The sequence below is a fragment of the Astyanax mexicanus genome, chromosome 25 (assembly GCF_023375975.1).
Source record: "Astyanax mexicanus isolate ESR-SI-001 chromosome 25, AstMex3_surface, whole genome shotgun sequence".
Classification (NCBI taxonomy): domain Eukaryota; kingdom Metazoa; phylum Chordata; class Actinopteri; order Characiformes; family Acestrorhamphidae; genus Astyanax; species Astyanax mexicanus.
In genome coordinates, this window is record NC_064432.1 from 26,568,722 (window position 1) to 26,595,381 (window position 26,660).

The 26,660-nt window shown below is 39.8% G+C and overlaps 1 protein-coding gene across 4 annotated transcripts in view; it reads right to left on the reverse strand.

Moving 5' to 3' along the window:
- slit1a (slit homolog 1a (Drosophila)) overlaps window positions 1-26,660 on the reverse strand; it is a 148,104-nt gene that overhangs the window by 114,359 nt on the left and 7,085 nt on the right. For all 4 annotated transcript variants that reach the window (XM_049472119.1, XM_049472118.1, XM_022682113.2 and 1 more), the window contains exons 2-4: window positions 14,292-14,363; window positions 8,670-8,741; window positions 6,918-6,989 (exon numbers count right to left, since the gene is read on the reverse strand). In XM_049472119.1, the coding sequence (XP_049328076.1) occupies window positions 6,918-6,989; window positions 8,670-8,741; window positions 14,292-14,363 (216 nt within the window). The remainder of the gene's footprint in view (window positions 1-6,917; window positions 6,990-8,669; window positions 8,742-14,291; window positions 14,364-26,660) is intronic.

Below are 26,660 nucleotides of genomic sequence, written 5' to 3' on the forward strand. Positions count from 1 at the left end.
GCCCACAGGGCGGCGGATGGACTGTCCATGAATCAGTGACAGTGGTCAAGCTCTAATGAGAGCTCCTGAGGCTCTTCATCAGTGGGCGGAGGGGAAGTAGGAAAGGAGAAAGAGTGAAAAAACAGGGTAGAGATCCAGAACGATGCACCCAGGACGAGTGAAAACAGGGCCTGAAGGCCTCGTTGTGAGAAACAGAAAGGAGGAAACGGCTGGGAGGTACTTTAAGCAATAATGCAGAAGTTCTGGACTCACAGAAAAGAAGAAACCACTTAAAAATGATGAGTTTCTTTGATTTTACCAAATTAAAAAGCTCTGGAATATAATCAAGAGGAAGATGGATGATCACAAGCCATCAAACCACCAAACTGAACTGCTTGAATTTTTGCACCAGGAGTAAAGCAGCATAAAGTTATCCAAAAGCAGTGTGTAAGACTGGTGGAGGAGAACATGATGCCAAGATGAAAAACCAGGATTATTCCACCAAATATTGATTTCTGAACTCTTAAAACTACATGAAGTTGCATTATTTGAGGTCTGAAAGCTCTGCATCTTTTTTTTTATTTCAGCCATTTCTCATTTGGGAAAATGTTTGTAGTTCATAGAATAAAACAACATTCAATGTTCATTTTACTCAAACATAAACCTAGAAATAGCACAATCGGAGAAATTAGGAATTAGAAACTGAAGTGCTCTCAGAGTTTTTAACTTTTTAAACTGATAAAATTAAATAAATACAAATTTAATGCTGTAAAAAAGATTTGTCAATTTAACCTCCATGTTAAAGGCTGGTATATTGAATGCCTTCAGGAACAGACGATAAACTGCAGGTTTAAGTTCATTTTTACCTTTTGATTACATTATATAAACGCTATTATATAAAGTTGCGTTCAATAACCAGTTCACTACCATTTTATAAACTGGCTGTTTTTTATATGAAGTATTACAGTATACGAGCTGAACAGGACTAGGATAGTAATGTTAGCTGAGCTTACTCGTCCTTATTATAGCAAAGTTTTGCAGAAACATTGCATTTTATCATAGAGATGGGAAGTGTTCACTCACTCACTGTAAGAATAAGTCGCGTTAACTTGAATTAACAGATTTTTATCTCTGTAATCTTCCTGATTATGTAATGTCATTGCACATATTCTGTTTCATCCCAACAATCAATATAAATAAGATATAATATGCATCAGATTGCAACAAAAATAGCCATTAAAAACTGATTGTTTATCCTAAAACAGGGGCACAAAAGCACTTTTTTGCACGGAGGCACTTTCATCCTCAGGACCGCTCAGGACGATTATGAAAGCGATGTTACGATGGCAAATAATTCAAAGCCTCAAAAGCAGCATGCGGCCGAACAATGTGCGAGCGCTGGGGAAGGGAGGATAAAAAAAAGAAAAAAGGCTGAATGCATGACCACACATCAAAAGCATCCCTTTCTTTTCCTGCACCACGTTTTTACCCAATAAATAAATAAATATATATATAAAAAAATGAATAACAAATGCACTACTGTATGCATGCTTACAGTCTGCTCTTCCACAGATAGCGAGAGATAGCAAGAGATAAAGAGATAGAAAGAGAGAAAGAGTGATAGAGAGAAAGAGAGAGAAAGAGGAGGTATAATTAGAGTTAGTCTTTGTGTAGTCTCAGTGTTTGTGTATCTGGCAACCCAGCGGTCGCCAGGCAGTAGCACGGAAGCGAGAGACGCCGCTGCCACCCACCCTGATCTCTACAAAGTGTGTTATGATTTATCATCCAGGGGAAAATAAAGAAAACAAAAACAGAGGAGCCAAGGAGTGAAAGAAAGCAAGACATGCTTTAATTTACAGGGATAAGAAAAGTAAGGTTATCAGTCAGTAGCTGACAGTCTAAATCCTATGGGTGATTTTAAACCTACACCTGGTTTTCTCTGCTCTAAGTCAAGATAATGAGTTTGTAAACTTTGTGTATTCTCTTCCTTGTTCTGGTTTGGCTTTGGGTTATGGTTTGGGTTTGATTTGGCTAGGATTTGGGTTATGGGATTGGTTTGGTTGGGGGTTGGGTTAGTGTATACTGGTTCGGGGTCGATTGGTTTACATTGGTTGGCATTTTAGTTTGGTTGGGTTATGGGGTTGGGGTTGGATTATGGGTTTGCTTCAACTGAGATTTGGATAATAGGTTTGTTTTGACTGGGATTTGGGTTTGGTTTGGTTGGATTTAGTTGGGGTTGGATTAGTTCGGTTTGGCTGGGCTTGGATTGGTTCAGATTGGCTCGGGTTAGATTAGTTGGGATTTTTTGGGGTTTAGCTTTGGTTTGGTTGGGGTTAGATTGGTTCAGATTGGTTGGAGTTTGGGTTTAGCTGTGGTTTGGTTTGGTTGTTGGTAAATGACTGACTGTCTAAAACCTGAAGGTAATGTAAACCTACCCCTGGTTTGCTCTGGTCCAAATCAGTTGATGACTTGGTTATGGTTGGATTTAAGGTATGGGTTTGGTTTGGATTGTTTGCATTTGGATTGATTCTAATTGGTGTTAGATTGGTTCAGATTGGTTGGAAATGGGAGTTTGGTTTAGGTTAGGACTGTCTAAAACCTGAAGGGAATTTCAAACCTACACCTGGTTTGCTTTGGTCCAAAACCGCCAATGAGTCTGTACACTTTGAGTATTTTCCCCCTTGTTTTAGTTTGGCTTTGGGTCATGAGTAATGGGGTATGGGTTTACCTTTGGTTTGGATTTGAGTTTGGTTTCTTACAGGGAAAAAAGCTTCAAATCAGCAGCAGATTTATCTCTAATAAGAGGTTGGCTTACATTCTCATCACAAATAAACCTCTCCAGAGTAAAATTGGGACTGCACAGGTCACAGCAACTGTGATTGGGTGGCTAAGCATCGTATCACTATCTTAGTATTGCTAACTTCACTGTGTAAACTTGCAGAGCGATGCAAACGCGCCAACGCACAAGTATAAATCAGTCACAGTGATGTAGACTTTGAGTTAACTCCACACATAATTATAAATGGGTCTTACGTCTTGTTGCCCTAAGCAACAGGTGAAAACTCAACTGCACTCAGCAGAAGACACCTACCTAGACCTTCAGCAAATCCACAGTACAATACAGACGCTTAAAAACAGCTTTAAAAACCTGACAATGAGGGTTTCCACACACAGACACCACACCGCTTTCTCCAAACCAGATGCCATTCCCTGAAGGCATCCATCAAGCTCACTTTAGCCCCTCCCCTCCAAACTCTCTCAGCCCCTCGCCTCGACTCTACTCACAGTATGAATACTCTAATTACAGGCATGGGCCGAAGCAGATTACAGGGACCGGAGTCTGTCTCGCTGGAGATGGTGATAGTGATGAGAGACTAACGGGGGTTGGGGGTCTAGGGGCGGAGGGGTGGCTGGGGGCAACAGGTCGTTAACCGTGATGAATGCCACCCTTTCCTTGCTTGTTATTGTTTCACTATGTTTCACCAAGTCACTCCTCACTCTCACCATGTTTCCAAGGCTTTGCTACAAACACCAGCACTGCGCTTCCTCCCTGATCCAAAACATCTAACACTTAATGATCTGTAATTGCTGCTGGAGCAAGTACGTACCAGTGCATCTCATTGCTTCATTGATTCTCCTCAACCTATTGCAGTGAACTCTTGAGGTTATGTCCTGAATTTAACTCTTAAAGCAGGAACTCTGGTGTAAAATGTGTGTAAAAGACTTTTGTTGTAGCAAAACATGATAAAACACGTTCCTACCTTTGATGAATAGCACACCTCCGTTCTCACACAGCGTTCAGAGATCCAGAAATTTTGTCCAGTTTGTCCAGAAACCCTTCAGACTGGATACGGGGCATAATTTACCCTGATAAATCACTTTTTACACTGTTATCCAGCTCAAAGTAGCTCCACACCTCCTTACTAGAATCCAGAGAAACCTGGCATTTAAAACCAGGCATTAATAACTTAAAGTGCAGAAGAAGCTTATTAAAAAACACAGTTTTCATCCCGTAATGCTACTAGCTCCAGCTCTGAGCACCGCCATTACTGTACTGATAATGACATAGACATATATATATATACATAGACTCCGCACAGCGTAGCAACCGGATAACGGTGGAAAAAGCTATTTATATTTATGTCACCCAGTCTGAAGGGTGTTTGGATGAACTGTTAAAATTTCTGGATCTCAGAAAGCTGCATGAGAACGAAGGTGTGCTATTCATCAAAGATAAGTACTTTTTAGCATGTTTTACTACAACAAAAGTTCATTTTACATCAGAGTTCTCCTTGAACTACTCTAAATGAGTTCTGAAGAACCAATCAGAGGTTTGCTGCAATGGATTATAAATACTCAACAAATTAGTCATCATCAAAGATTTCTAATAAAGCATCTTTTCTTGCATGGCAACCATATGCTTCCTTCAAAGCCTCGACACACTTGTAGGGGAGCACTAATTTCCTATTGATTTCCATTAGCTGAGAACTGTCTGGTATGTTTGCACTCCTAAATGTTTGCAAATTGCTCGCAAATACAGCTTTATATAGCTAAAATCAGTCTACGTCTTCTAAAGCACATTTGCTTAACTTCAGTGGATTAATGACAAAATGTCCTAAAATGGTCAAATCTTTAAATGCGAAACATTTAAATGTAAGCCTGGCTAATGTCAGAAAGGGCCATTCAACACTCATTAAGAATTGACCCTTGCAACCTCCCAATAATAGAGCAAATGCAACTTTTAAACGTATCTGTGCATTAGGAGATCGAGTCAAAGGTTAATGTCGCCTCCTAAAACAGTCCCTGTCCATTCTCTTGCCTTTCCTACTCTTGCCGAGTTTATATTAGCCTCCATAATAAGGATTTGACCTCTTAAACTCAACAGAACTGCCAAGAGTAACAATAACTCTGTCGGTTTGCTTTATTTTCCATGTAATTACATAGTAATAATAATCCTCACAGACGAGGATACATAAGCTGGGATACAATAGGATCCTCAGGCTTATTTGCTGCCTATTAACTTGCAACCTGACCAAGAAACATGTCCAAGACCATCCTAACGCCCAGTGACCAGTACTGACCAGTGCTTTTCATCACTATAGAACAATACCACAAAGAAAGAAAGACAGACAGAAAGAGGGAGAAAGAGATAAAGATAGAGAGAGAGAGACCATGCAAGAGAAATAAAGAAAGAGAGCAAGAGAGAGAAGGAAGCCAATTAATCCTCCATGCAAGAGAAAACATCTGGGTTAACATTCCACCCTAAGGGCAATGGGCTTTCACATTAAACCCACTTGTTAAGGGCATTCAGAAAAAAAAGCCACCTTAACAAGTCCCAGTGAACGCTCCAAGCAACACAAAGGAAGCCTTCCTGTGGGACAAGAAACCTTTTAACGGTATTAAAATCTCTACACTCGAGCGAGACAATGCTCTACGTTTACCACGTGTCAATCTCTGGTGGAGAAAAGGATGCGTCACAGATGTCGGACAACTGAGAGCCATTAGGACGAGGGGGTTCCTCTTTCTTCCCTGCCTTACATACCTCAAGAAGAGACACCGTACTATACAAGGATACTGCTGATGGTGCCTGGACAAAACATCCAAAAAGAATACTAACCAATTAATGACCCAAGAAAATGCGAAAATTGCTCAAAAAAGAGAGTTGGTAAATGGAGTAAGAGATATGTTTAAAAGTTACATCATTTAATTGTTTTGGAACGGGCATTTCTCGTGGTTTGTGACCTGATTTGGACTTTAGCTTAAAGACATGCAACTTGACTTAGGCTCTAGCTTAATTTGAACTCTAGCTTAAAGACTTTTGAATTGAACTCTATCTTAAAAACGTGCAACTTGACTCGACTCTAGCTTAAAAGATGTGCAACTTAACTTGGACTCTAGCTTAAACACTTGCAATTGGACTTAGACTCCAGCCTAAAGACTTCATCCTTGACTTAGATTCCAGCTTAAAGACTTTTGACTAGACTTGGACTCTAGCTTAAAGACCCACAACTTGACCTCCCAAACTTTGTGAAACTTTATTTTGTGATTTTTATATGAACATCTCTGTTCCACTGCCAACGGCTCGTAAAGGTGTGCCTACAGTATGTTTCCAGACATGCCTGGATGAAAGTGCACACTCTGCAGTGATGTGAATTGGGTACTTAAACTTAAGGTTTGGCCTTGGAGGGTCCGGTTCTGTTAGTGTGCAGGGTTCTGTTAGGGGGGAAATGGTTTTTCCGTGTCTCAGAAACTGAGCACTTCCAGCGCTGGCTACAGGTAACATGAACTCCACTGATCAGCAGTAAGGGCAGAGTCTACACCAATTATCTGTGGGAAGGGAGCAGGCTTTCAGACATAAATAAAAGTTTAGCATGGCTGCGGTTCGCCGCCTCGACAGGGGGGTGCCGTTTCCGAACCGCTAGTCTTCCTCCCAAAAGAGCGGAACAAAAGCCCGTCCAATCCGCCAGAGAGGCGAAGGTTTCTCTTCTCGGGGAGCCATTCGGCCGCCCACGCCAGCGAGAAACCCAAATGTTTCCCATCAATGAAAACATTCATAACCATGAAGAATGAAGTGCCCTCAAACTTTCTGACCTTCTCGAGCTACTCCATGTTGCCATAGTACTGAATTCAGTGTTTACATTCGCTTGGATGATTTGGCAGAACAAATCAAATCTGCGGACAAAACGAAGCACTTCACGCCTCTTAAAATTCTACTCAGCCGTACCTACTGTACCCAAACACTACCAAACACCAACCAACAGGACAGGAGCTTAAGCAACAAGCTTAATAAAGAGAGGTGAAATCTGTCACAGTACTAATTTAAAAGCATTTAAAGTCGTGCAATTGCGTGGAAACAAAAACCAAAGAAAGGTCCAGAGCGATAAAGGGCCAGTACGAGAGAGAATCTTTAAAAAATAGAAAGTTGGCTTAGGACTTACAGTCGCGACAGTGCAGCGTTCTTCTGGAACAGAAGCTCTGGAAGCTGGTGGAGCTGGTTCCTGTTCAGCCGTCTGTCAAAAGGAAATGACAAAAGGAAATGGATAAACAAATATGGCAAATTAAAGTCATTGATCTTGTTTGTGGGCTGTCCAAAACCAAAACGATGGCGAGGAACATGCTAAAGCAATTCAGACGTTTTTCTCCAGACGTTTTCGCACATGCATTGAAATAGATATAACTTGATTGTGAAAGCTAATTAGTGTAAATTGACTACAGATTGGAACTAATTGCTAATTACTTAGCGGCAATCTTAGCTTCATGAGTCTTGATTTCTGAGAACTACTGAAGAGGTCAGATGACCGATTTTGTTGGACGTTTTAACTGAGGAGGTGGTTAGGGAGGTTGAGGAGGTGGTTGGGGAGGTTGAGGAGGTGGTTGGGGAGGTTGAGGGGGTCCCGTCACATGTTGCACATTAAAGTCAGCAGCTGGGAGCTACGGCCTTTCCACTAGCGTGAATCGCTCGCCGCACAATAAGCTCCGAACAGGAGTCGGCCTCTGATGTGGCTCCATCGTTTCTACAGCGAGTGAGCGCCTGGTCCCAACTTGTGGCCTGACAGCCCATTTCTGGTGGGGCTGTTTTGCAGCTTTTAAAGCCGAGCGACGGGTGAGCGTGTGATTAGTGTCATGTTTGCGGGGCGAGCATAATAACCCTAAGCCTAAGGCTTCCCACTTTAATGCTTCTTGCTTGTGCTCCTGAACGAACGGTTAAAAAGTTGGCGAGTGTCGCTTGCTTTGCTTTCCTTTCCTGTGTTTACAAATAGGGACGCAGCAAATTACAGCAAAAACTATTTATTTTAGGGAACTGCATCAGATACTTGAATACATGATTTAAGATCAGAAAAAAAACAAATATCAAACAGCAAAATATACACTAGATGACAGTGACCTGTCATCAACTATCTGCAAATAATCCAGCTCAGAATAAACCTAAATTACTGCAGCCAACTCTAGTTTACTCCAGGATTCCTAACTCTGGTTCAAACAGCAATATTTACAAAAAACAGTATATTTAGGCTGTTTAAATCATATAATGGTTAAAACATTGGGAAAATAAATGAAAATCTGCAAAAGCCTGTGTTCAGTTCAGTTTCGATCCTTAATCAAAATGTTTAATTTCATACAGTTTTCGACATATTTCATTTTGGTGCATTCACTGTTCACTACAGTATGTAATGTTTCTGTTAGCAGAGGGATTGTAATGATAATACATCAAAAACACGTGCAGCACATATAAGCTAAAATAAAGTTCAATTAGCTAAAATAGGTTCTTAAGTTAGTGTTCTGGATACAAACTTCTTAATTTTCTTAAATCATCCAGAATATTTTTGAATCAACCGAACTTTTCTTGAATCATTTAAAATTTTCCTGAATCAACAAATTTCCTAATTTCCACATTTTTTTACTGAATCATCCAGGATTTTCAAAAATCAACCAAGATTTTCTTGAATCTTCTAAGATTTACCTGAATCATCAATGATTTTCAATGATGAAATTGTGCAAAATTGTCCTAAAAACACCTGAGGTTTTATTGAATCTTTCAAGATTTTCTTAAATCATAAACGATTTCCCTAATTTGTCCCAAATTATACTGAATCATCCAGAATTTTCAAGAATTGACCAATATTTCCCAGAATCTTCTAAGATTCTTCTAAGATTGAAGCCCAAAGATCAGACGTGAGCAGAACACTTACAGTCTCTCCAGCTCTTTCATGTCATCGAAGGCTCCTCGCTCGATGGCTGTGATCTGGTTCTCCATCAGCTGCCTGTGGAAAAAAGGTCACGGTTAGAGTCGTACTGGTTTAGGAACATGTTCTGAAGTTTATTCTAAATCATAATGATTAACAGCTGTATTGGGTCTTTGGGTTGCCAATTGTTTCCCTATTTGTAAAAATGTGTGTCAGAATGTCAGTATTAGTTTATACTTCTCTACATCCAATCACAATCAGATCCACTCTATCTGCATGGAGAGATTTATCCGGATAGGGGTTTTGTTGAACTATGAGAAGTGGGAATGAAAACAAGCTAAAAATAAAAGCTATTTTTAAAATGTAAGTAGTAGAAAGTTTAGATAATCGTGTTAAAATGCAAAATAATTTCTCCAGTAAAGTAAAGATAACCTAACCATTTCTACTTAAGTAAACTAATAATACTAATGTGTTAAGAGAGCTACGAAACTCCACCCAGACTAAAAGACCGCAATTTTGTTAACAAATACAAGGAATGAATAAATAAACTAGCAAACATAAGGTCTTCTCTAAAGTTAATGGAACGTTTATCAGAAGGTGCGTTACAAAGGGAATGCAGCCTTTTTTATAGTTTACTATTTTTTGCTTGTAATGTTTGAAAATGTTATAGTGTTGTTGATACTAGAGAGCAGCTCATCACCTCCAGATTCTAGTTATTTTAACTCAACACAATTTAAACCTGTGCAAAAGGCTTTTATTGTTCTGATTAGCGAGATCAGGTGTGTTGTACAGGTCAAGGGTTCCTCCAGGGTCCTTCAGGGTTCCTCCAGGGTTCCTGGGAACACCACTGCTGTAGGTGATGCTGTGTTCAGAGACCTGCTGGCTCTTTCAGTGGTCTGGTTGGCTCAGGCCGACTTCGGGAGCCAATAAAGCTGTTTTGTGGTGCAGAAGCCGGCCGACAGAACCTGGAATCTTGGCAAGTGGGGTGTTGGAGGCGAGGGAGTCTGGCCAGGAAAGTGGGCAAGGCAAAGTGCTAGCAAGCTGTGGGAGACTGTGGCGGTAGCGTGTACCCAGTGGGGAGGCTGGTGTGGTGAGGGACGGCGGTGTATTTGCTGAACAGAGGTCTGGGTTGTGAACCACGAAGGCCAGAACTCAAGCCCCGAGACTTGTAGACCACTGGCTGAGAAAAGAGAGGGGGCGGGGCCAGCAGGGGGTCCCTCTGTGGCTGGAAGCTCTGAAATGAAGCTACTTATTCAAAGCATTTTGAGGGCGAGAGGTCTGAACCACAGGCTTCAACATGGGTCTTCAACTCTTGAGTACAAACAGGTTTGTCTCTTTTGGGATTGCCAAAACAAATGTGGGCAAAAAAAAAAAAAACTAAAAAGGATGCTTTTGGATGCGGTACAATCTAACACCTTGGGAGTCATGCGTTTTTGGGTTTGAGCAAACAAAAGAGCTGTTCATTAAAATCAGCTTTCACGGAACAGCGAGTCCCTCTGAGGACTCCAAATGAGATCCAGCCTTATTTTTATTTCCAGGAGAGGAAGCGTAAATGCAAATCAGAGATTAGAGACCATTAATAAATGAAAGCAATGAAAGCAATAAATAAATAAACCAGCAAACAGATGCGGTTTTCTCTGAAGGTGATGGAAATTTTACCAGAAGGTGCATTACAAATGGAATGCCTCCATAAAAAAGAGCAAGGTAATAAAAGGGAATAAAACTATGCAACGCAACTGTGGGAGTTGAAATAAGGCATGATGGTGGATGCAGATAGATGAGACGTTTGGGCTCTATCTTACACACTGTGTAAGGTGCATTGCAATGTTCATTGCTATCTTGGTCTGGAAATGAGGTGTGTTCAGGTAAATTTCTGGAGTTTTGCTTGTTTATCTTGCCAACAGAAAACACAGGAGTGCCACTGACTTATTAAAACCCTGACAACAGTCAACAGCCAGATATTCATCGCTATCTTGCCAACGCAACAGCAGCCCAAACCCAACTTTTACATCAACAATAAACTATAAACAATAGAACAGTAAATTAAAATAACATTGCTGTTCCCTTTCTATGTATGTGTTATAACTGATTAATAATGATTTTTAAGGCATTGACAACCTAACTAGTAACCATTAATAAACTAATTGTAAACCATTTATTAACCCTTTATAAAGGTAGTCTTATTTTAAAGTGGTACCGAAAAAACAAATGCATGTATCAGCTTTCTGGCATCAACTGAAGAGATCTCACTCATGCAATATTTTTATATAAAACAAAAGTGATTAAAGGAAGTTTTAATGATCTAGTTTATATGTGGTATGAAAGAAAGTCAGATGTTTTGAGTATCGCAGATTTCCAGCATCGTGATATAATATCGTATCGTAAGATTAGAATGCAGTAAACTTTATATCGTATAGAATTGTTGTATCGTAAGCAATTGGGACGTAGCCTTTTCCTTTATATGGGAGCTTGAGGTTTTCAGTCGCTCTGTTAACCTCCACACACTCACTTCTTCATTTCCCCAAGGATCCCAAACCCCCCGGCCCCTGCACCTCCAGCCGGGTTGTTAACATGATTAACATGGAGGCAGGAGCGTGGAGGTGGAGGTGGGGGTGGGGGCGTCTATCACGTTTCTGACCCCTGCCTGCCCACAGTTCCACTCTGCAGAATCGGGGGTTGTGAACCCTTGCCCTCGACAGGGAAAGCACTTACAGGAAAAGAGGTTTACTCTTACAGTCGCAGCCTCTCGCGCAGACGCTGAGCAAACAAAGAGCAGTGGCTTCACTCGCCTGTGCTCTACACTCGCGCTCTACACTCGCGCCTGGCCTGACTCCCGAGCTGACCAGGCTCTCGCGCCTCCATACGGTCCTCCAGTCATGTGGCCGAGTTTGTCAGCGAGCAGTTTTGGAATTGTTTAAAGTTGGTTTCGAAAATAACTCGCGAATGTAAACATGTCGCCGGACTACATCCTCTTCCTGCGATATTTAGAGTTTCTATCTTTTATTTTACTGGTAAACCACACGGAAATATTTTATGTGGCCGCATATAAACATGTATCATAAAAAAAAGATTACATCTATATTCGAAAATATACAGCTCAGTTTCTGAATCAGTTTCTCTGATATGAAGTTCATATTCATAAAGTTTTATTTAGAGTTCAGAAATCAATATTTGGTGGAATAATCCTGGTTTTTAATCACAGTTTTTTTCATGCATCTTGGCATCATGTTCTCCTCCTCCACCAGTCTTACACACTGCTTTTGGATAACTTTATGCTGCTTTACTCCTGGTGTAAAAATTCAAGCAGTTCAGTTTGGTGGTTTGATGGTTTGTGATCATCCATCTTCCTCTTGATTATATTCCAGAGGTTTTACATTTGGTAAAATCAAAGAAACTCATCATTTTTAAGTGCTCTCTTGTTTTTTTTTTCAGAGCTCTATGCATACATACTTTGATCCCTTGCAACAAATATACAGTACGAGTACGACTATGAAGGAACACATATGAAATCATGTAATAAACTAGTTCACTTGAAGTTTCTGAGGCTGGTAACTGGCAACTAATGAACTTGTCCTGTGCAACAGAGGGAACTCTTGCTCTTCCTTGACTGATGTGGCCCTTATGAGAGCCAGTTTCATCAGTATAATGTTTCTGATGGTCTTTGCAGTGACTGTAGTTGAGGATACATTCAAAGTTATTTTTTGTTCTAATGTTCTAATCCATATTATAGCAAGAACTACTCTACCAACTCTATGTCTTTACAACTGAAGCTCTCAAACAACTTTAGAGGCAAGAAATTCAAGTAATTAACTCTTGATGAGTTCAGCACAGCTGTTAACTGAAAGTCTGAATTCCAGGTGACTCTACCTCATAAAACAGACTGAGAAAATGCAGCAGAGATGTCTAAAGCTGTCATCTAAGCAAGAGGTGCTACTTTGAAGAATGTAAAATATAAAACATTCTGGTTTGTTTAACAGTTTGTTGTATATCCAAACTTTTGACTGGAACTGTGCACATATTTTAGAGTGGTAGAGATATTAGATATAACCCAGATTTCCGTCCTGCATTGTGCAAGAGAATAAAACTTTCCAGTCTGTATGAAAACAAAAACTCTTCTGAGAATCTCTTTTTTAACGTTGTTGATCTTCTCTTTGGTGTTTTGTTTAATTTTATGACCATATTTTACAACATAAACGAGCGAGGACAGAATGTACTCAGAAATAAAATGACTCAGGATCAGCTGCCGGCATCGAATGTGTGCTCACTTCTTCCACAAGTTTGTTTTCAGTAATGAGATAAAGGCATGTTTTTAATCACACTGTCCATCTGTTGGCGATTGTTGAGTGTTTTGTTATGTTTTGTAGCTACACCCAGCAAAAACAGAATCGCACGGCCATTCTATTTGCTTTTTCATTCTAATTTATTGTGTTAAAAATTTAAACTTTTAAATTATGCTCAAGTGCAGTCGCTGCAAAGTCGATCAATAATATTATAATGATGAAACTGGCACTCATCAGGACCACCACTGAAAAGAAAGAGCAAGTGTTCTTTCTGGAACTGGACATTTTGGTACTGATTATTTGCTTTACTCCTTAATTTAGAGCCCAACACTGTTGAAAAGTAGGGCTGCAAGTAAGGACTTTAATGGAAGTCGAATAATCAAATCGATGATTTTTCTGATTAGTCATTCCAATCTGCTTCCTGTGGTTATAAGTCCTTTTTCTGTCTCTCTCTACTGCTTCAAAACCATGTAAACAGCAAAATGTGGGATTTAAATGTTCTTTAGATGCTTCTGATTGGGTGGGCAAGATTGGTTTACTTGCAAATCCTGTTTAGTAGTTGAATAATCAAATCGATTATTTTTCTGATTAGTTGTCTCTGCCTCTACCTCCATCTCTTCAAAAAGATAGAAACAGCGAAACTTGGTATTACATGTCCTTTGAGCGCTTTTGATTGGGTGGGCAAGATGCAAGCCTTGATTTCAGCCCAACTCTATTTGGTAGTCGAATAATCGAATCGATTATTTTTCTGATTAGTCGCCTCTGCCTCGGTCTCCATCGCTTCAAATCGATAGAAAAAGCAAAACATGGGATTTTAATGTACTTTGAACGCTTTTGATTGGATGGGCTAGATGCAAGCCTTGCTTTACAGCACAATTCTGTTGAGAGGTAGGAATTATTAATTTTGTCCGATTAGTCATATCGATCTGCTCCAGAATCTTGTTCTTAACTTTCTCTATCGCTTCAAAATGATAGAAACAGCGAAACGTAAATGTCCTTTAAACACTTCTAATTGGCAGCAAAATAATTTAATCGATTATTTTTCTGATTAATCGTCTTCATCTTCATCTCCATCGCTTCAAAATGATAGAAACAGCAAAAAATATGGATTTAAATGCTCTTTAAAACACCCAAAAGGCATACTAACATGTAAAACGTTCAGATAATTAATGAAATGTTTTGTGTTGGGTGTCGATTATGTCGATTAATAAAGTTGCAACTCTACTAAGAAGCAGCAGTTTCTCCAGAAACAGAGTTAACGATCTGAAGATCTGTAGATAATCTACAGGACTCTATCTGAACAAAGCTGCTCCAGAACATCTGTAAAGAGCATTAGAGGAGCACTTACAGAACACGGAGGTATTTGAGTCCGGAGAAGTCGTTCTTGTTGATGCGGGTGAAGTTATTTCCATTCAGCTCCCTGCAAGAGAAACATCAAATATTAATGAAGTCCCGCTCCTCCGGGATCCCCCCCATTCAAACTGGATTACATGACGCTAACAAGTGATGTAGATGTCTGTCTGCTGATTCGCCGGATCCCGTTACATGACAGGCGAACAGTGAAAAAAGCAGGAAAACACGGCGGCCCTGAAGCTAGCGTAGCCTGAAGCTAGCGTAGCCTGATGCTAGCGTAGCCTGATGCTAGCGTAGCCTGATGCTAGCGTAGCCTGAAGCTAGCGTAGCCTGCAGTGTGTTTAGTCTAGACCTGTATTAATCATAGCAGACCTACAGTAAATAACCAGAACCTACAAAACCATCTCCCAACATCTCCGTCTGTATCTCCAGACTCCCCCGAGATCCTCATTCATTTAATTATACTCTCAGAACCAGAGAAAGAGAGAAAGAAAAAGAGAGAGAGAGAGAGAGAGAGAGAGAGGGTGTTTGTTTAACCTTATCAGAGCTCTACGTTTTAAGTGCTTTACATGGTTCAGACCCTGCAGAACCTGCATTCAGTTCTACGCAAAATCTTTTAGTTAAGTATAAAACAATTTCATTGTGCTGAAAATATTTAATTAATGAAAAATCTGATGTTTCGGACCATGCTTCAAGGTCTGAGTCAGATATTGTCCAAAATATCATGGTTTTAATTCAATAAATACGTTTTTTTTATTATTTAATAAAGGCGACTATTATATGGTTTATTTAATTTTTACAAACATTACAGTTGCATCAGATAAGTCTTAAAATCTCTCCCCACATCAGAATCAGAGGGAGTTTAACATACTACATGAACTTAAATAGAAGATTTAAAAAAAGTAAATAAGAAAAGTGCAAAATAAAATATATTTTTTTGGATTGAGTGAAGGAACATTTTGTTGGCTAGATATGATAAAATTCCCAACAAACTAAAAAAAACTCTTTAATAGATAAAATGAATATGATGATTTAGGTGATTTTACCTTTGTCTTTTTGTCTACTAAAGTATTTTATGTGCTAAAAGACAAAACCTAAAACAACATTCGTAGATGAAATCAATTCAAATCTGTATTTTTCGTCTACTAAAGTGTTTTACTCAACTTAAGTTAAAAGCATTTGTTTATTTGTTACTTCTTGAACTAGACAACACAATTGGCCAAAAGAATAAGACCACATTAGGAGATCAAATCAACCAAAATCAATTTTTTTGTCTACTAAAGTGTTTTACTTTACAAAGAGATCACCTTTCTCATTTTACGTTTCCATTCTTGTTAAAAACATTTGTTCATTTGTTATATTTCTACTCTGCACAGACTCTGCCCACAGCACTACATGGCATGCAGAGAGAAAATAAGACTCGGGCTACTGCCAAAACCAATATGCCAGACGAGGAGCTCCCAGAGCTACCTACTGAGACTCGGCCAATCAGAGAGGCCGAGGCGAGAGATCTGAGGATGTCTGGGTAAGTCCTTTAGCAGTGAGGCCTATGAATAGGCAAAACACACTCTCACACTCGGACTCGCGGGTCCTGAACACAAGCGTTCTGCTTCCTGGGCCTAAAGTTGACTTCTCCTGGTGCAGTTCTAATGACCACTCCTGGGACAGCGAGCGAGAGAGCGAGGGAAAGAGAGAAAGAAAGAAAGAGAGAGAGAGAGAGAGAGAGAGAGAGGTCACTGCAGACAGATGGTCTGTATACACAGGTGCATGGACAGAGGGAAATAAATAATGGAGTGGGATTCATTAGCCACGGCCTGATATACACATGTGCTGTTTATTGCCGGGCACTTAATCCAGCCTTTCTCATGGATTCTCAAGGACGTATCTACTGGGTGGCCCCCCCTCTATCGTAGCCCGGGGGGGACGGTGGTCCTGCGCAAGATGACCGACACTTATACTGCAGAAAATACAATACAATTACAATATTATACAATTTCCTCAAGTTAAATTGGCTTAAACGCAGTGCAAATATGATATTTCGTGTTTTAAGTAAGTTAGTGACGCAGATCTGTTTAAAAAAAGGTCTTATTCTTTTGGCATATTATGTTGTCTTGTTGTTAAGAAATAACAAATGAACAAATGCTTTTGACAAAAATGCTTAAAAAAAAACTTAAAATGAGAAACATGATCTATTAGTGAAGTAAAACACTTTAATAGACAAAAAACGACCAATTTTAATTGATTTTATCAACTAAAGTGTTCTTATTCTAATTCGTCTGGCAAATGATGTTGCCTAACTCAAGACATATTGAACAATTCAAATTTTGTCTATTAGTGAAAAATCCCTTTAGTAGATAAAATGACTTAAAACAAGCAGATGATGTCTAATTACTTGTTACCTAAAAATAATAATTCAGCTTTTGTCAAAAATAAGACTTGAAACAACACAAATGATCTGCCAGTGCAATAAATCACCTTCAGTAGGATTTTTATTCTTTTTTTAAATAAAAAAATGGAATTTTTTTTTGTCAGCAGGGAAATCACTTAAAAAAAGCAGAAATATGTTAAAAATAAACATATAATCTCAAATTATTGCAAAAATATATGCAAATTGGGAATATTTATTAAAATAAGCTATAATCGCAATCACAGGAATTATGGATTTATTAGTGGCTGTTTCAAAGAATCTAACAAACAATATTCTTCACCACAGGTTTATTAACCCTATTCATTTAGTTAGCTTCACCACCTGGACTAAAAAGACATTCAGTGTAAACTGCAAATTTTACCAGTATAGAGCATTTTCCTTTTCACCCCGTCGTTCAGCTTTTGACCACCTTGTGCAACAAAAGTCAATTTAAACTGTATCTAAAACTAAACCTAGCAGCAGAATCAGGTCTTAAGCTGAATATTTCAGCAGGGTAGTCAATTAGAAGTGAGCTTTTATACTCCGTCCACAGTCCTAACGATCTGGTAGTCCCTGCGTTTACGACAGCGGCTCTGAAAAACGGCCTACAGGCTTCAGGTCCAGACCACACAGCTGTTTCCTTCATTACGGCGCCTGCTCTCTGCACAAAAGGGCACAGCTATTAACAACCCTCGGCTAATGCCTCGTTAAAGCCATTCTGCGCTCGCAACACGCTAACCTGGCTTAACAGCTCGTCCATTTTAGCATAGAACAGTTAGCATTACACTAAATTTACAGTAAACCAAATTTTGGAATTGGCCCCTTGACGGTCTCTTGATTTTCAAATGAAATGTAAAATTTTCGTTTAAATCGTTTATTGCAATAAATATGTCACTCTAATCAAAGATTGTGAAATATATAGTTTATTCTTCACCTACTGCAGAATTCCACAGTGTGTGTATGTTATTGATTCACAAGTTATTGACGCACTGATAAGCTTTATGCCTTTTCAATGCTGAAATAAACCAATAAACCAAAAACAGATGTTTTAACAGGAAAAAAACGAAGTAACACCACATTCCTTATACATTGGTTCTTCAGAAACCAAGAGAATTAAGCAAAACTGGGAATGGAGCTTTCCCACTAATCGTTTTACCAAATGAAGAGGTTAAAGTCTATAAACATAAAAAAACAAGAACACTGAGATGGAGAACGTCCACCTCTGAAGCCTTTGCTTTCACAGCCATTGCTAATGCTGGGCTAACTCTCAAGTTCAGAAGATCTACGAAGCAAAAACCAGTCGCCATCATACCAACATCCTGCCCGTAATTGGAAGACCTCCGACTACAGTGGGTGCAGGGAGCCAACAGAGCACTACTGCCCATTTCCTGTCCTTTTCTTGTTGCATCACGACAGCGAGCTGGGGACGGGGATGTTTCATGTTCACCCAAAAGTCTTGATTTATCAATAATCTTCACCAAGATTTATTGACCCTATTAATTTGAATAGCCTCACCACCTGGACTAAATAGACATTAACTGTAAACTGCAAGCCTTCGAGTCTTAGAGGAGTGTTTGGAGGGCCTATATTTCTATTAAAAATAAACTTGTATTTGATGTCACGTATCAACAACAAGACTTAATGTTAACAAATTAGTTAACATTATGTTTTCAGTATGAATAACTGCTTGTTAGGATTTTTTTGGTTTAAGATATATTTTGGCTAATTAAACATGCACCGGGTCAAATTGACCTGGGATGACCATTGCCTGTCCAGTTTTTTCTCCACCTTAACATCAAAAGTCAGATTAAACTGTATCTAAAACTAAAGCTACCAGCAGAATAAGGTTTTGATGTGAATATTTCAGCAGGGTACAGTCCACAGTCCTATGGATCTGGTAGTCCTTGCGTCTGGTAGTTCCCGATTTCACAATAATTCAAAGGCCCACAGAGGAGCCCAGTGAAAAACTCATAATGCTTATTTCTGCCATCTGTTGGAAATCCCGCCGTGACGGGGAGACCTGTTTTGAATTGAGCAATATAACATGAAATGGAATCCAAAGCACAGCGACGGGAAATGCGCCGTGCACACGCCACCCCCTGCCAGCGATATAACACACTCGAAAACATACAAACCCGCTACAAAGGGGGGCTGGGGCTCGGTGTGCTTGGCTTGGTACCTCTCCAAAGAAAATAAGCACCCGATTCCAGAGCCATTTGTTGGGAACAGCTTTGGGCTGGCAGGAGGAGAGGAAACAAAGGAAGATCTGGGGTCAGCGCGACTGTGCGGACGGTGCACCTCGCTGGGCCAACAAGCTGCCGGTCCGCTGGCCTCGGGAGCGAGCCCGGTGAGCATTACATCACACTCCAGCGGAGTGGACGCGCGAGAATGGAGGGGTGCCAACTCGCAAAGAAGATGTTAAGCCTGGCGAAGGTTCCCGAGAGTCGCGTTGAGCTCTGGAGCGTGGAGAATTCCAATGTTCGGCTCTCGCTTTCGCGCTTCCTGCGGCCATGTGCTAAGAGCTTCAGTGTTCAAAACGCTGACAAAGCTTGTTGATTTAGTCTCGGGACAAGAACATAAGAACCAGCAGCGAGCGGCGAGGTCTGGTTTTGGCATTTGCAGGGGAGCATCCGGACCAAGAACAACTTCTTGCTCTTATTCTCTAATGGAGCCCCGAATGTCAACACCACTTTTTCCTCACATCTCTTTAGCTCTTTTACTTCGCTCTTTAATTGCTAGCGCCGATAAACGCATGCAACAGTGTGCTTGTGTTCTCACTTGCCCAGCTCCCATGACAGATGGAGGTGCCAGCCATGGGATCTTGAGCCACACAGGGAGCATCTGGACCCTCTAAATGCATGAGGGATAAGAGAGGAAAGAGAACAGTAGCATCCATTTATTGGGCTAATGACAGATAAAAAGAGGAAAAAAAAAAAGAGACGAAAGCGATGGTCATTTCAGTCACCCTCTTTGGAAATCTAAGCTTACTGTAAATAAACAGAAGCACTTTACTCACCAAAATGAACAGTTCTCATAAGAGAAATATGCGTAGATTAACATTCAGGACTCGTTTGACTTCAAGGGCAAATGTTTTTTTTTAAGAATTACAGTTTTTAGTGACTTTGCTTAAAATACTCTATATTAACTGGAAAATAGGTATACCTAAGCTTTTATTTTAATAATAACAACTCTTAACAAGTTATGGTTGCTGATAATGTGTGTAATAATGCATATTTTCGATTCGCTGGGCTTATTTGTAGGACTGCGTCTTTGCCTATACTCCTATGCACCACCTACAGGAGACATGGCATTCTGCACTGTGTCTACGTGGGAAAACAGGAAATCAGGAAAACATGGCGAAACCCTTGTGCACTTCGATTTAGGCATCCTAAGTAGTGTACAAGATTAAAATTTAGAAAAAAAACAAGCCGAAAATGTGGTGCATGCTACACATATATTTTTTTTACGCACAGATTTACGACAAAGTTGGCGATACTAAAATAATGTTTTTTTTGTGAGAAGAAAGTTTACGAGTTCGTCTAAAACAGGAATCTAAAGCGACTGATAGAAAAAGAAAACTTTCTTGCATTTATTTATATATTTATTGCATTTTTAAGTGACACTTTTATCGAGACCTACAAGTTTGCTCATATTACAGAGGTGGGCCAATGAAGTGTTAGGAGTCTTGCCCAGGGACTCTGATTGGTGTAGAGCAGTCCTCCACATTACGCAATAGCTTACTGGCAGGTAGTGGTGTTATCCACCGCACCACAACAACCACATATTATACTAAGCTAACCAATGTAGTGCTTAAATTACGCACTCTTTATTGGCAGGATCATTAGCACTGTGCTAATTAAATGAGTGTTAGAAATAGAATTAATATCAGAAACTTCTTGTTGCCCAAACATGGAGCCCTGTGGAACGCCCCTCCAAATCCTCAGCTGGGATCTTTTCCGCAACACACTGCGGCTCTGTCACCGTCGGGGAGAGAAGACCCTGTGTACCCAGTGTACCAGAACAGACTTTACAGACCTGAAGCTCAATGACAGAGAGAAGCATTGACCTACATAGCAGACCAGTAAGTGCCTTTAAGCACATCCAGCCTCCGAGAGTCAAACCAGACCGGCGGGACTAAAATAACCTCCAAGAAACATATTTGGAGAAGGTCTGACAATTTGGAACTGTGTTCTTTGGAATGATGATGAGGCTGCAGCCAATACATTTGGAGTGAGCTTGGGAGGATAGAAGATGAGGTGTGGTGGTGGATAATCAATCAATGCAATCAAATCCTCAATCCTCACAGCAATGCTAGAAAGTGCAACATCTAGTAGAAAGTCTTCCCTGGATAGTAGAGTCGTTATTCCAACAAAAACAGGATTCTTTCTTCTTTCTTGGATGAAATACAATATTTTTCGCACTATAAGGTGCATTTAAAATCCAGTCAGATATTGAGAAGCAGTAAAGCCACTCCACTGAAGTACAGCGTTATACAGGAGTTTCAGTGAAGCATCTTTAACCTTGGCTAGCACTACTGGAGCTGTATTGGCATTAGCTGCTAACTGCGCTAAGCACTAGCTTTTTCACAGCTCAGAGGCGAGTATTTTGGACTGTAGCCTGCGTGTTTACCATATTAAAACAAGCTACATGGGACGAACCACTAGCTAATAACGCACTGGCTGTTGGCATGCATTGACATCCCGCTAATACTAGCAGTCTACAGTCTAGCGGTTAGCCACTCATGCTAATGCAAATCTAATGAAAATCTAAGCTTACTGTTAATAAATGGAAGCACTTTACTCACCCAAATAAACATTTTTTAGGGAGGAAATCTGTGTAGATTACCATTAAGAGCTCGTTTGACTTTAGGAATTACAGTTTTGTTTACTTAGCATAGCTTTAACCCACCACCCAGCAGTGAGACCTGCTAAATTAGAAGGAAAACATGGCGACACCCTTGTTCCTTACTAGTGTCGCATAATGTGACCTATAATCCAGTGCACCTTACGTATGAAAATAGACCAGAACATTCAAAATTCAACATTCATTTACAGGGTGCCTTAATAAGAAAGTGTCCAAGTTAAAGAAAAGAGAAAGTGCTAATGTGCAAAAGTATTAGGACATGTGCATGTTCAGCAGTATACTGGAGAATATACTGGAGAACAGGACCTAAACAGGATGCTCAATAGGCATTACAGAACACAGCATCCTCATCAAGTCTCCGAGGAGGACCTGCTAAAAGGTGTTGCAAGGTAATCGGTCGTGTCAACATTGACCTGAAAATGGCTCGCTCAAATTACCCCAGAGAGGGAATTGAGTGCAAACTCAATCTGCTCAATCTGCCTCCAGACGGCTGGAGTGGGAAATGAGACGGCCGTTGGATCGGTCTAGACGTCGGACAGGCTCGAACCTCGCCTCGATGCAGTGGAGGTGCAAACTGCACCAGTCTGCCCATAACAAGGTCATAGGGACTGCACTCAGCCACGTGTGAAATGAACCCGACATGCTATGGGTGGCCAATTCCTAGTGAACGAAGGCCCGCCCATCATAGTGAAGAACCAGGCGAGGCGGCAAAGGAAGTGCCAGAGAAGGTGAAGGCCTTGGGGAATGCCCGAATGCATGCTGCAAGCACCAAATACCCCCCCCCCCCCACCATTACCACTGCCACTTACTCCCTCCCAGTACTCTTAACAAATTGAAGCCATTAGATTATGCACATGGTTACGATTAATTGCAATGTGCAGTCACTTAATCTAATTGAGGTAATTTCATTACTCAAGTGAAGTGCACTGCTGTACTGTACAAATATGCCGGTGCCCCACGCTGTACATCTGCGAAAACCATTAGCCCATAGACTGCGATGACTAGTTACCACCATTTAACCATATGTAGGCCTCCTCCAGAAGTGAAGTCCTATTTATTCAAGCTCTATTTTAAGCTAAATATCACTTTTTAATGCACTTCATAGATCCTTGATTTCATATCTGTACTTAAAAAAGGAAAATTCTACTGGGAAAAGGATAAATTGGAAATTGGATCCCAATATCCCAACTTTGGAGGATAAACTACAATTTTCGAGCTAAACTAAAAGCAGTCCTGACTAAAACAGGGATGCCCAAATTTATGGTGCGAGTTTGAAGAAGATTGAAGAAAGTCAAAAATTTCACCCAAAAAAACGGTAAGGGTTAGGTTTTTTTTGCATGAAATTTTTGACTTTCTCTGTTTTTCTTCAAATTCATACGCTAAGTCCAGGTCGTATATCGGTCAATAAAATATATGGGTTTTGGACAGTTGGATTGTACCATTTAAAGACCCATATGGAAGAGAGAGGCAGGATGCTTAAAAATGTTAAATATTTCATCATTTAAAACTGTTTTTATCAAAAATAATATATTTCACGTCACAATTCACATTTATTTGACTTTATTTGGTTCATAAAGTGCAGATGAGATCCCAATTAAAATATATTAATGTAAAAAGTCAGAGTCAGTGACTATTGATGACTTGACGAGACTGATAGAGAGTTGAGAGTACAGAGTGGAGTATTTTAGTTCTAATCAGTTGAACATCTGTGCCCCTTACTCAATCTGTCAGACGTCTCTCTATAATCTATATATTCTCTATAATCAGCAATCAAATCTATTTATGTGGGTTTATGCTGGTGCTATAGGGGATTAGGCTGGTATACTACTTCGTTAAAATGTTAAAAACACCAATAAAACTACTAATAAGTCAGCTCAGACATTTAAAAATAATATGTGAAGATGAGGAAGACTACAATACAAATAAACAAAATATGATAACTAAATTAAAAGAGATATGTTCTAAACAAAAAATCAGATCTAATTCTAATTTGGTTTATTGCACTACCTATTCCCCCAAAAACAAGGAATATCAGAAATGTATTAATGGAACATTGGCATATTCTTAAAGGTGATCACTCACTAAAATATACTTTTAAAGATTAAAAACCACTGGTTACATTTAAAATAAACGGTCATTATACTAAGAATGTAAAACCTTTTCATCATCCAATACACAAATGTTTGGTTTTATAACTTGTAAAACTAAGAATGTTTCTATATGATCCAATATCCATGTAGAAAAGTATATATGTGGGAGAGACGTCTAGACCATTAAAAGACAGAATTACAGAACATAAAAGCTCAATTGTAAGAATTTTTTTAACTAACCATGTGGGTATTGAACAAATCTAAAATACTAATTAGCCTAAAAGTTCCTTCTTTTGAGGGAATAAATGAGGATTTTACGATAAAAGAGGTTCTTTAGGAAATTTGGAGAAGTGAGCGTCTGGACAGTTTGGCTGTGTTTTAGAAATAAAGCATTTTCTTAATAAAATTGAAGACCAATTGTTATCAAGAAGTTAAGTAGTTTTAGGTGGAAGTGGTTCACTTTTGGAATTGAGCGGTCAGCTTCTTATTGGCTGATTGTGTGAGCTTCAGTACATGGAGTGTTCTCATTGGTGGTAATTTTTTATATCTCTAATAAGTTGGATATTTCCCAGTCAACAAGTACTGCTGTTTTTTTGTTTTTTGGTTTCTATTTAGTTTCTATTTTTGGTACGCTACCATACACAGCCTGGTTCACTGTAGTCTTTCATCCCTTCATCATCCGACACGTTTCTATACGTATGATGATCAGTTGTGGAGCACTGTGGTCTTTATAAACATGGAGAAAGACAAGCTCCTTCCCAGCAGATGCGAGGACGCCTCGGCGCTTTGATTAGTGTTGATGCTACGCTAAACGCAGGGAGGCTTGTCTGTCTCCTGCCGGGAACCGTCACCTCCATATGGTACGACTCTGGCGCTATCTCATCCCCATCCATCCGACTCCGCCTCCCCACCCCTTACATCTTACTCTGTAGCATCCTCCACAGCATCCCCACGAGCCCCTGAGCAACAGAGACTAGTCCAGTCAGATTTTAGCTGATTGTTGTTCATTTTCTGCCAAGTGTCGCATCATGATCACAGCTCACGAACATTAAACCACCACTAAAACATCCAGGGAAGACATAAAAACTATTTATTTTATTTAAGAGCAGCTTCTAAGAGATACATTCAAATTTTTTAGATTTTAGCTCATAATTTTGGGGTATTATTACATTATTTTGAGATGCTATCTCGTTATTCTGAAAGAGTAGGTAATTAATTTGAGATACTAGGTGGTAATCAGTCTTCATTTTCAGATGCTATCTCTTTATTTTAAGGAAATAAGTCTTTATTTTGAAATGCAATCCTTATTTTGAGGTACTAAGTCATTATTTTGAGATGCTATATCATTAATTTGAGATACTCTCTCATTATTTTGAAATATTAAGTCATTATTTTAAAGTAGTAAGTCATTATTTTAAAGTAGTAAGTCATTATTTTGTGGTAATAAGTCATTATTTTAAGAAGCCCTCTCGTTAATATGAGGTACTTAGTCAATATTTTGAGATGCTATATCATTATTTTGAGGTAACAAGTTATTATTTTAAGGAGGTGGGCAGTGTGCCAAGTCCTGCTGGAAAACGAAATCCGCACTTCCCCCTGCTGACAAATGTTATGGCTATGCAGATTTCATTTTCCAGCAGGAACTGGAACACTGCCCACACTGCAAAAAGTACCAATCAGGCTTATATAATATTCTAATTTTCGGAAACACTGATTTTTAGGTTCTCATTGGCTGTAAACCATAATCATCAACAATAAAATAGATCACTTTGTGTGTAATACATCTATATAATATATTGATAAGATGCACCTGTGTCTCTGTAGTTCAGGGAAAGCTTTTTAAACACTGATTTTAGAGCATTAAAAGTGAGGATTTCATAGCATTTAGTGACAAGAGCGCCTCATCAATAACTCCACAACTCATCCTGGCATTAGGTCTGGTGCCAATAGGTTATCTACAGGGATTAAACAAGCTGTATTTTATTTATTTAACAGCATTTCCACATCTACTGTATGTCAGCAATAAAAACAACTTTAAAAGGGATAAAAGGGTTAAATTTTATTTTCCTTAATTTTATTTGTGTAGCAAAGGAAAATAAAATAAAATAGCGAAATAATAAAGATAAAGATAAGTTTAAGCTTCCATGACCCTCATCACACACTTCTTACAGAATGCTGGCGTTCTTTCTAAAAGGCGTGGAGAAAGAACTCAGTTGTTCCCTCCACATAACCTATAATTTAGCACCGCCTTCATCTTTCTGCATTAACATTCCCTGAATTATCCTCATTCCTGACATTAAAACATCCGCGAGGATAAAAAACAGAAAGAGGAGGGTACAGATATGATACGGGCGAAAAGTTGCCCAGTCACCAGGGAATTTCTCTCTTTTAAAAATCAGGTTTACTTATTCATTTGCTCGCGGCGTACGGCCACGTTTTTGTCCTTCATCCAAAAGTGTGTTAATCCCTTCGTAGCTTATTAGCACCCGGTGCCCGTGCCAAGGTCCCCGTCAGGAAGAATCTCCCCGTCTCTCGCTGGATTTGCCCGGTCCTGTCAGAGTTAAATTATGGATCTGGTGAGCAGAGCACTGTCAGTTATTCCAGCGTAGATCCGACGTGCCAAAAGTGCCCGAGGCATAGCATGGCACCGGAACGGCCCCTCAAAGCACAAAGGCAGCGCTTGTTCCCAAACTTCGAACCCCCTCGCTCGTTTATGGATTTCTTCCTTCATCCATCGACTCCCCTGAAGGGCATCGTCTGGCGGCGGCGGCAGCAAACCTCCTCTACTCTTCTCCTGGTGCAGATCCAGACTAAGCCTTCTATTTCCAACACTGGCTTTTTTACGCAGGGGAGAGTAGTAGCAGTAGAATAACTTTAAAAGCATCAGCTACACATAAAAGCATCAGCTAACGCTCACACCTTTCAGTTTCTACAGACACTTCTGTTCTCAGATTTGGCAGCTTTGACAACCGGAGTCAAAACTCATCTCATGCTAAGAGAAAAA